Source organism: Sceloporus occidentalis, unplaced genomic scaffold (assembly GCF_023333645.1).
Source record: "Sceloporus occidentalis isolate IW3139 unplaced genomic scaffold, rSceOcc1.0.p SCAF_48, whole genome shotgun sequence".
Classification (NCBI taxonomy): Eukaryota; Metazoa; Chordata; class Lepidosauria; order Squamata; family Phrynosomatidae; genus Sceloporus; species Sceloporus occidentalis.
This window is the reverse complement of record NW_028317028.1, coordinates 3,646,690-3,657,714: the sequence shown is the minus strand read 5'-3', so window position 1 is coordinate 3,657,714 and position 11,025 is coordinate 3,646,690. Positions and strand designations below refer to the sequence as shown.

Here is an 11,025-nt window from a genome sequence, read left to right as displayed (position 1 = left end):
TTAAAGAATGTTGTATTTATTTTTCACAGAACCTGGGTAATAGACAAGCATAGTTATTTTAAAAATGTACATCTTTGAAGTCAATTCAGACAGTTTGGCAGGCAGCAGCATTAAAATTAAATCTGCCGCATTGGTGATTTTGCCCAAGTTTGGAAATGTTACTTACAACATGAGATTGGTAAGAAAACGGAACCTAATTGTACAAAAACAGCTGTGATACCTCTAAAGTCGTCTTCTGTGTACAGATGTGGAAAAAAAGATACAGGGCGCTAAATTATAGCATTCACTACATAATTCTGATCTGCACCAACACCAGAAACCATTAGTTCAATCCATTATTGAAGAAAAAGAAAGGTGAAAAGAAAATTGTCCCCCCCCCCCAAAAAAAAATCTTTGACATCTGCATGTAACTGATCCGTAGCAAGAAGACAGCGGAAGTGTAATGGTGAAGGATTTGTCGCTTGAAGAGCTCCAAATGTGCCCATTTAATTCAGGTGTAAAAAAAAAAAAAAAAAAAAAAGATTCCTAACTAGTAACCACACACACACAAACACATTGGGAAGGAACCAAAAAAGGTTAAACATATAACCTCACTAAATATAAACAATAGTCTGAGAATCAAGCAAACGAAAAAAATAAGAACAAATCTGTGTAGAAGCTGATTGTGGATGTGCTGTAATAGACTTGTTTGCAAGGTCATGCAATCTTCTATTGGGCCAACGTAGTAGTCCCTAAATGTCACCAATTCGATATAAATTTGCAGATACTACCTACAGGGTCCTACAACTTGCAAACATGTTTATATTATCTAGAGCATGTGCTGGAATAATGTATTTCCCAACTTACCCCGTCCCATTTGTTTGACAAATTTGGATTAACCCCTTCATGTACAGGCTCACAAGGCATTGTTTTTAATGGGTTTAAGAACAACCCATTGTCCTTAAGAGGTAATGCACCTTTGTGTATTAGTTGAGAGGTGGGAAGCCAGATGGGAAGTCCTCTTTGCAATGCTGGATTACAACTCCCAGTATGAGATCTATAGGTTGAACCCGCATGACACTCAAAATCTAGATTTTCTTCAAAGTGACATGAGAAATCATGATGTTTACCATATTTGCTGTCAAAAGTAACAAAGAGGTAAGCGAAGGGAAACAAAAAAAAAAGGATCTTTCATGGGCAGAAAAGTAATACACTACAAGTCCCCTGTGTAGATTAAATATACAGTTCCTGAATAAAAGAGGCGAGCAAGTGTATTTCCGCTTCCTGTACCAGATGCATTTATTTACACATCTTTCCGCCACTGAAACCCTTTGACAGAAGCCGTTACAAGTTGTAGTACTATAAAATCTTAGAAAATGCAGGTATCTCAGTCATTCTATAGATTAAAAGGGATTTTTTTTTTTTACTTTCCAGATCACTACATCTCTTGATCTTGCAAGTTTTTTTTCCTGTGTTTATTTCCTGCACTCGGGTTTACGAACACTCCTTTGACCTGGGTTTTAGCATCCGTGTGACATCATTATTGCAAAGGATAAGGAGTAAGCGATACAAATGCGTGTTTATATTTCCCATCCGGACGGGTACCACAATATGTACAATGTTTTCTATTTTTTCGGGTCTTGTTACATATTTCATTCCAGTTTCTGAGGGAAACAGCTGTGAAGCAAAATATGCAACAAGACATTCTCTGGCCAATAGTAAGTTGTTTTTTTAAAAGGAAACATATCTAAACTTGAACTTGTTCCGACCAAGTCGATTGTTTAAAAAAATTAAGTTATGACTTTGGGGTCATCGGCTAGGATGACAAAACAAAAACAATCCCCACAAGAACTGACATTTCTAGACCACTCGTCGGACTTCGAAGAATCTCTTCAGGTAATAGATCTGTCCCAGTGTCATAGCGACAAGAACAAGAGCTTCGAAAAACGACCAGAGCACCACTCTGCTGTTCGTGTTGTCGTTAACTGTAGAGAGAACACAGCAGGTTTAGTACCATCAACACTTCGATGTAATACATGTCTAATGGTTTCTGTAAAAGAAGAATAATCAATTAATACATTAATAACCAATAGAACTAGCAGCTGAAATTAAGGTCACACTACAACATTAAACAGCAAAGCTGTTCCTGCTAGAAGTGCCATTAAACCAAAAACGACATTCTGGAATCTTACATAAATACGCATGTGCTTTAAAGCACCCGCTGGAATAAAATAAATGGCCCATAATTTACTAAATAACAAAGCTTTTGTTTCCTCTCTTCATACAAGCATTGCTAGCAGACATTCAAGTTAGTCGGGAATACTGTATGCCATTGAATTAGGAACTTGTGTAGTCAGCAGTTTGGTCGCCACAGGTTTCACTCCAATAGTGTCTGATTTTAAGGAAGATTGGAAATCTCAATAAAGAAGCAATTACTAAACGTATATGAAGAGAGAATAAAAGGATTATTTAAGATTTTGTTCAGTTTGACAGTTCAGCGATCATCGAGCTGTGCGTGTATAAACCCATTAAGGTTGTGGCTGCTCGGACATTCAGTATGGTTTTCCTGCCAGATGGAAACCCGTGGCGTTCAAACTTTAGTTTCCATACTGCTTATATCTCTGGCTTGCTAACAGTTTAAGGATTTAGGTTACTTACTTGCTCTATGTATCCTTTCTCGTACTTCCATGTATTCCTGTTCATGCTTCACAGCTGTCATCGCCACCGCTAGCTCGTTGATCATCTCTTCTAGCTTGTTCTGATGTGCTACAGGACATTTAAATACAGAGAAATTAAATTAAAAGACTACTAGTGGGAAACCGCATTAAAAAATGAGTCTAATGGGAGTCTATGAATACATAAACAGCACCACTATAGCCAAAGAGGGAAGGTGCAGGTCTCTAAACTAAGACCCCTTAACAGTCCTTTGAAAAAGATAAAACAAACTTACGATAACCTGTTTGTAAAGCAAATCTGTTTGTATTTAGCAGCTAAAATACTTAAAACTGCCAATCATTTCTGAAAAAGTTTAACAGATTGCCAGACTAATAAATGGTTCAAAGAAATCATATTTATGCAGAAAAAAAGCAGCAAGAGCTCATTCTGGAACACCTTATGGGATGGGACCCAATAAAAAGCATGCTGACTCAGCAGCACCAAGGTACTCCAAAAGATGCAATGTTAGGCCTTGTTAGGAAACTACTAAACACGGTCCTGTCAGTCTATAACTCAACACACATCGTTCCCATGCCAACACGGAGAGGTGTTAGAGAAATGGATGCGCAGAACATTATTCTCAACAAAAAGCAAGTTCTCACACGGTAAAGCACATACCATCCCATGTATCGCGACCACCTATGAGAAGTGCAAGACGTTAAAACAGATCATTTGTAATCTCTAATACGTCATTCGGACAGTAAATCTGAGTCCCAGAGTGAAATTCCTGGCTGAATTACATGAGGTCATCTTGCTGCTGGTGTACAAAACTTGACAAACCTGAATGGTGTGTCTACTAAAAGCTTTGCTGGAATCCAGGAATTTTTTTTTTTGTATTTACAGTTTCTAATAACCATCTAGAAAGTATTTTTACTTGCGCCTGATTACAACACTGCAGAATTTTCAACATATGTAAAGCTATCAAAACAGTCTATCTAGTAAGAGTCTTAAACAGGACACGATCTGACAAATATCTGCTGTTGTATCTACCACAACCCAAATTAAAAGCATCCCCACCTTCTGTTTCCATATCTTGGCCTTTTGGTGCTTCTCCAATGTCAATAGTAAACATCACTATCTTGGGAGTCATCGTCGACATTCTGTTACTAAAACAGAATTTGTAGGTTCCGTCCATGTGGGCAGCAAACGTGTATTTTCCGCTCGACTCTCTATCGCCTTTATATATGCCTTTATTGTCTGGCCCAGTAATCTGAAACAAACAAACAATCGGTATTAGTGTTTTACGCTAGTATATAAATACTGCACTGCGAAAACAGTAACCAAATCTGTGAATAGTACATAACTCTGAAAAGGTAGATTTGCACAAGTTTAGACACATAGCCACTTTTTACGTATAGATATAATACTCCAGCTCTTCCTATATGCAGATAACTCTATACTCAAGCAACAAACAGAGATATAGAGATATGAGATATATATATATATATATATATATATATATATATATGCTTGTTTTTGTTTTGTTTTTTACAAAATTAAATTTTATTGGTTTTGGAAAGCGTGGTGTACCAGTTTTCACAGCCGGTCCACAGAATAAAATCTGTCACAAAAAAACAATAATCAAAGAGACAGAACTAAAAGCACAGATCCAATCAAGTGTATACATCCATATAAGTCTAAATATACTGTTTACTTTTTGATATCCTGGCATAAAAGTAGTCAACCAAGCACATTCACCCCCTCCGTGTCAAAAAAGACTCCAAAACCCCCCCGTTATACCCTCTCGTTACCAGCTTTGCTCTGCTCATTGTAGCCGCCCTCCGACGGCCTATTTTATTTTTTTATCAAAAAAAGTCTACCAGAAGCACTGTGCAAAAACAATTCTGTTAAAATTGCATTTATTTTTTACAGTATAGCTGCATCAATGCATTTTTTTAATCCTGAGTTTTAGAGCGTAATGCCATGTAAGGAAGGCATTAAATGGGGAAGTCTGTCCAAATGCCTTCTTTTTAAAAGAAAAAAAAAAAAAAAAAAAGGAAGAAATGTATTAATAGATTTTTATATAACCTCCAAATGAGCGACTGTTCCCAATCCTGTTTAATTTGGATTTAAACACATTTTCAGGAGATAACCACTTGCTACCTATAGAAAACCTCAAACCACATTTAATGCCTTGTTTATCATATCTCTATAGGACTCTTTTTCCTGTTCCACAAACGCTTAAATTGCCTCAGCCTCTCCACAAAGGCGATAACAAGGCTACTCATTTTAATTCACTAACTCTCCTACAGATGGAGTTCAAATCTTACCTTACTTTCTACATCTGGTCCTATATCACAAAACATCACCATTGTCTTCTGCACTTCCCTTAGACAAGAGCCAAGGTACTTTGGTAATAAATAAAAAAAATCACAAAGCGGAGTAAAAGTGATACCTGTAATGTTTCCCGTGCCTGGTAGATTTTAACACATGCTTTTAGGGTGTCTTTCAGACGTAGTTAAACCTATTCCGTTCTAAGATTCTGGTGTATTCGGGCAACACTGTGCTATCATTTCTCTCTGGATCTACCCTTGTAGGACTGTCAGCTCTCTATGGACCTCCTTTCCCAATGTATTCATATCTACTGTAGCCTGTAGACTACTTGCTGAGTGCGCTTATTGTACCCCCTGTTTTGTTACGCTGTAAACGTTAAAGCACTACAGTGCACCTGTACAGTGATTAATAGAAGTATACATATCACATACTAATGAAACACACAATAAGAACACGTGTGACTGCTGTTCAAAGTAAGAAAGGGGTATGTCAGGTCTACACGAGGCTGTGTGGACCATGAAACCGCGCGTGAGAGGAAAGACTGGGGTGAATCTATGTATTAATCAAAACTGTCAATGGAGAAGCCTTATCCATTGACAGTTTTGATTAATACATATATTCACATGTATGCGTATGCGTTACATACACACAGTTCTGTCATCTAAACGTAATGCATTGATACTTGTAATAATTTCAGATGACCCTGTTTTAACTTGTCAATAATACGGCACCCAATAATCTGCCATATGCTGCATCGAAATATTAGCAATTCTCAAGGAGTCTTGTTGGCTATTGATTAATTGCTTCGCGGAGATGCACTATGCAGGGGCACAGGAGGCTGTGATGCTTTAGGTTGGGGGAAAAAATCCTGTACATGTCTTTTGCATTGGCTTCTAAGAACTTACCTCTAGGATCTGCCGCATGACGCCACTGATGTGACAGTGACATTACTTATATGTCAAATATCCCCTAAATGACTCAACTGCTAATATGCTGCTAAATAGACCAGATAGGACCAATTATTCTGGAAGCGACCAACACTCTTGAATCGTAGTACACTGGAGTACGGGATTTGGGAAAGAGACAGCTCTACTTCGAGCATATCCCTTGTGCGAGGCATAAAGGGAGAAGTATGGAAGGTGTTTTGCGATAACTGTCTTATTGCCCATTCCAAACCATAGGCATAGCGGTAATTGTTTTATATAACACCATCAAACTCCGTAGCGCTGTACGATGGGTAAACACAGATCTTCACAATGATGCTTCTGTGTCAGACCGCCTTAAAAGAACCATTCAATATAGGAACATCAGTGTTATTAGCTGTGAAACGGCACTTTGGACAGCCCGGGTCAGAATGCATAAGACTGAGAACCCATAGCTTGCAGGTAACTGGACCATGCAACCAGCAGCACGGTTTACTATAGAATGATGTAACTTGTATATAGATATATGGGCCATATGTATTTAATCTGAAAGCATTGCATCCAACTCTGCTTATTCTTGTATCCATATTATACAGGCGATAATTACCGTACCGCATCATTGCTATTCTAACGTACTGATAACACAGTAGACGAGCCGTTAGACCGGTATCCTCCAGGTAAAGCCAAGCACCGACATTATGGCCTCTATACCAAGGGCCATAATGTCTTACATAGGAAAGGAAGCTGAAGGCCTCGCCGTTTAATGAGGCGTTGTGAGCTTAACTCACCTCCACGTCAATGTCTAAAAATCCTCCCTCCGCCACCTCGAAGATAAGGCCCATCTTGGTCCCGGACGTGACCTGCTCGAAAAAGCATTCTTCGGCATGGGCGTCAATGCTTACGAAGTATCCATTGGCCGTGGCGGAGAAGAAGGCGACTAAGGCCAGCAGTTCTGAGAGGGTCAGCATAGCGAGGCGGTAAGAAGTGAGCAGAAGCCGGGAATCTAGCTACAACGTCTGGGCCTCACTCCGAAAGAGGCGTCACCGCTCTAGACAGCCGCGGAACGAGCAGCGAGTGCCACGTAAAGGCTCTACGGAGGCCTAGCTGGAACAAGACAGCTTCCGGGTTACCCACTCTGATGGGAGACCTGGCAAACGAAGGCTGCACGCTCTCACCTTACGTCATATCCCCGACGAGAATAAGTGTGAAGCCATTTTGAATGAGGGCAAATGTGTTGTAACAGCAGTGAGTGTACAACCTCACACAGGCCAAATACTGTAACATAGAGTATAATACTAGCTCAGTATATGGCAGCATTAAGTTTAACTGTGCAGTGCAGTTACACTTTCTAACAGCTTGCCTCTTTAAACCATTTCACGGTAAATGTATCTAGACATTTCATGTTTCTGACCAGCATAAATTATGTGCTACCGTGCAGCATGCAGGATACATGGCTGAATTCTGTGAATGTATTCACCTTACATACTCCAGGGCATACTTTACACACACTTTACATATATGGGGTTAAAAGGCATATCATGTAAGCTTTGAATGTGTTTTTCTTTTGTTATTTTATTTGAACATGTCTTGAAACATTGTAGTGCAATGGTGAGAGTGAGGAAGGGAGAGAGGGACATGGTAGACAGATGGTAGACATCTATAGACATCTCCCTCTCTCCTTTCCTCACTCTCACCATTGCACTACAATGTTTCAAGACATTTTCAAATAAAATAAAAAAAGAAAAACACATTCAAAGCTCTATGCCTTTAAATCCCCTATATGCCAGAGTGGCATATAGGGGGTTAACAGGCATATCATGGGGCAGAGTGGCATATAGGAGAGTATACGGCATATCAGGAAGGCAGAGTATCATATAGGGGGTATAAGGCATTTCTGGGGGCAGATGTGCATAACTGGGGGGGCAGGTTGGCAAATAAAAGGAAATAAAAACAAACATTTCTCAATCATAACTTTTATTAAATATGAAAAAAAATTGTTTACATGAATTAATACATAAAAGTTTCTTACAAGAATATCGTTAAGAATAATGTGATCACTGTTTTGTTCCACTGAATAAAATTGAACTTTTTCATCTCTAAAAATGTTTGCAGTAGCAAATGTTTTGATTCCAAAACCAAAGGGCAGTGTACAAGTATATGTGTGTGTATAAGGGCAGTGTACATGTATGTGTGTGTGTCAGGGCAGTGTCCGTGTATAAGTGTGTGTAAGGGCAGTATACGTGTAGATGTGTGTGTGAGGGCAGTGTATGTGTATATGTGTGTTTATGGGCAGGTGTGTGTAAGGGCAGTGTATGTGTATGTGTGTGTGTGTAAAGGCAGTGTATGTGTGTGTAAAGGCAGTGTATGTGTATGTGTGTTTATGAGCAGGTGTGTGTAAGGGCAGCGTATGTGTATATGTGTGTGTAAAGGCAGTGTATGTGTATGTGTGTGTGTAAAGGCAGTGTATGTGTATATGTGTGTTTATGGGCAGGTGTGTGTAAAGGCAGTGTGTAGGGGTCCTGGGAGGGAGGCTAACATTAGCCTTTTTTAATAAAAAAAAAATCTCTGCTGCTGTGAACTACTCTTCCAATGATGCTCAGTCAGCATTATGACACCTGGCTGGCTGAGAATAATATGAATTTTAGTTCACAGCTAGCATCTGCAGCTTTACTGTTGCTGCACTTCCCATGATGCTCAGCCAGCATCATGGAAGTAGTATGTCTGGCTGAGCCTTATGGGAAATCAATTCAATATGTTGGTTATTTTTAATATGCATGACTGTGCTGACAAAAATGTGTTTTAAGTGACTTACCACACCTTTTCACCGCACTGTGGCACAGAGGGGACTGCCTGAGCACTTCACAGAGAGCACCTGATTCCACACTACTTCCAGAAGAGCACTTTATCTTACGGAGGTGTCCGGTAACCCTAATTTTATCAATGCGCATTTTGCACTTGAGCTGGTCATCAGTGCATGTTTATTTGTGAGTTTATTTATAATAAATTATATACAGAGATTTTTTAAAGAGACAGTATTACACTATTTTTGTCCATTTTGTCCTTTCTTGCATATGTCCACCCGTGTCCCTGAGGGGGTCATCCAGTCCGGCTTTACCAAGAGAGCTATTTTTGTTGAGATATTCTGTTTTTTACTGGCTAAAAAGTATTTGCCCCTTCCCAATTTCTTCTATTTTTGTTTATTTGTCACATTTAAATATTTCAGATCATCCATTTTAATAAAAGACAGAAATAATGTGCATAAACACAATGCAGCTTTGAAACACTCATTCCATTTATTGAAGGTAAAGAGTTAATAAAAACCTATATCAGCCATGTGAAAAAGTAATTGCCCCCTCAACCTGATAACTGGTTGTGCCACCCTTGGCAGCAACAATTGTAATCAAAGGTTTACAATATTTGGCAATTAGTCTTTTGTATCATTGTGGAGTAATTTGGGCCCGCTGTTCATGGCAGAATTTATTTAATTTAGCCATATTGAAGGCTTTTTCAGCATGAACTGCCTTTCTAAGGTCATGCCACAACATCTCAATTGGATGAGAAGTCAGGGCATTGCTTAGGTCACTCCAAAACCTGCATTTTGGTTCAGTTGAGCCCAGGGCCGTAGGAAGGGTGAGGCGAGAGAGGCACTCGCCTCGGCGCAGCTGCAATGGGGCGCACAGCCGCCCGATCACCAGCTGCATCCTCCAGGACTGGTTGGGGTGAACACGGATCTCTCTAACTAGCTTAACAGGGCCCCGTGGTGAATCAAATTGCTGCCAGCAATGTGTGTGTAAAGGCAGGGGAGTGTAAGGGCAGTGTATGTGTATGTCTGTGTTTATGGACACGTGTGTGTAAAGGCAGTGTGTATGGGCAGGTATGTGTAAGGGCAGTGTATGCGTATATATGTGTGTGTGTTTGTAAACTGGTGTGTGAATGGGCAGTGTGTGTGTGTAAGAGCAGTGTAGGTATTTGTATGTATGTGTGTGTATATGTGTGTTAATGGGCAGGTGTGTGTAAGGGCAGTCGTGTATAAGGGCAGTGTATGTGTATATGTGTGTTTACGGGCAGTTGTGTGTAAGGGCAGTGTATGCGTATTAATGGGTAGGTGTGTGTAAGGGCAGTTGTGTGTAAAGGCAGTGTATATGTGTGTTTATGGACAGGTGTGTGTAAAGGCAGTGTGTTAGGGCAGTGTAAATAAAATAACCTCTAAAAAATAGCCGGGGGCACAATCTTCCATCCTTGCCTTGGGCGCAAAAGGAGCTAGCTACGGCTCTGTTTGAGCCATTTAGAGTTGAACTTGCTTTTGTGCTTTAGATCATTGCTGTTGCATAACCGAACTTTAAGTCACAAACTGATAGACATTATCTTTTAAGATTTTCTGGTAGAGACTAGACCGCAGAATTCATGATTCCATCAATTATGGAAAATTGCCCAGGTCCTGAAGCAACAATGCAGCCCCAGACATCACACTACCACCGTTTGACTGTTGGTATAATGTTCTTATTGTGTGATGCTGTATTGGCTTTAAGTCAGCTGGAACAGGACCCATATTGTCCAAAAAGTTCAATTTTCAACTCATTAGTCCACAGAATATTATGCAAAAAGTCTTGGGGGTAATTAAGATTTTTTTTTAACAAATGTGAGATGAGCCTTTTTGTTCTTTTTGGTCAGCAGTGGTTTTTGCCTTGCAATTCTCCCATAGATGCCAGTTGTTGTAGAATTGGGAACGCTGACCTTAACTGAGGCAAGTGAGGCCTGCAATTCTTTAGATCAGGGGCGTCCAAGTTTTTTCTGCAGTGGGCCACTTCATCAGAATTGTATCCGTGCGAGGGCCGCACTCATTTTTCACTGTGAGAAAATATGGCCTTTAATAAAATATGCAGATTAAAATAAAGTAAATGACACAAAACCTTTACTTTTCCTCTCACTGATTTCTGGGCCTAGAAAGTTTTGTGACTAAAATAGTTCTATTTATTTTAGCGGTGCACTAAAATGAAAATCTGGACCAAAACCGAAAATTCAGGGTTCACTTAGCCGAAACTGAAAATGACCCCCACACACACTTTTAATAAAAGTAAGTTACACACCAAAATTGTACAAAAAAATGATATATTATGATTGTTAACAGCAATCT

General features: G+C 39.6%; 1 protein-coding gene across 2 annotated transcripts; it reads right to left on the bottom strand.

Moving 5' to 3' along the window:
• Window positions 1–1,839: 1,839 nt before the first annotated feature.
• Window positions 1,840–6,859, bottom strand: LOC149289131 (transmembrane emp24 domain-containing protein 2). 2 transcript variants are annotated; one of them, XM_089491089.1, is made up of 5 exons: window positions 6,680–6,859; window positions 3,712–3,904; window positions 3,313–3,333; window positions 2,638–2,745; window positions 1,840–1,964 (listed from the first exon to the last, which is right to left on the bottom strand). In XM_089491089.1, the coding sequence occupies exons 1-5, from the start codon at window positions 6,857–6,859 to the stop codon at window positions 1,840–1,842; spliced, it is 627 nt and encodes a 208-aa protein (XP_089347215.1). The 2 variants fall into 2 exon arrangements, with proteins under 2 accessions (XP_089347215.1, XP_089347216.1); XM_089491090.1 differs by lacking the exon at window positions 3,313–3,333.
• Window positions 6,860–11,025: the final 4,166 nt, after the last annotated feature.

Coding starts and splice junctions, on each gene's coding strand:
- LOC149289131 (XM_089491089.1), bottom strand. CDS start 6,859: ATGCTGACCCTCTCAGAACTGCTGGCCTTAGTCGCCTTCTTCTCCGCC. Junction 2,746..3,312: donor TGGTCGCGATACATGGGATG/GTATGTGCTTTA, acceptor AATGTCCTGTAG/CACATCAGAACAAGCTAGAA. Junction 1,965..2,637: donor AGAAAGGATACATAGAGCAA/GTAAGTAACCTA, acceptor TTCTCTCTACAG/TTAACGACAACACGAACAGC.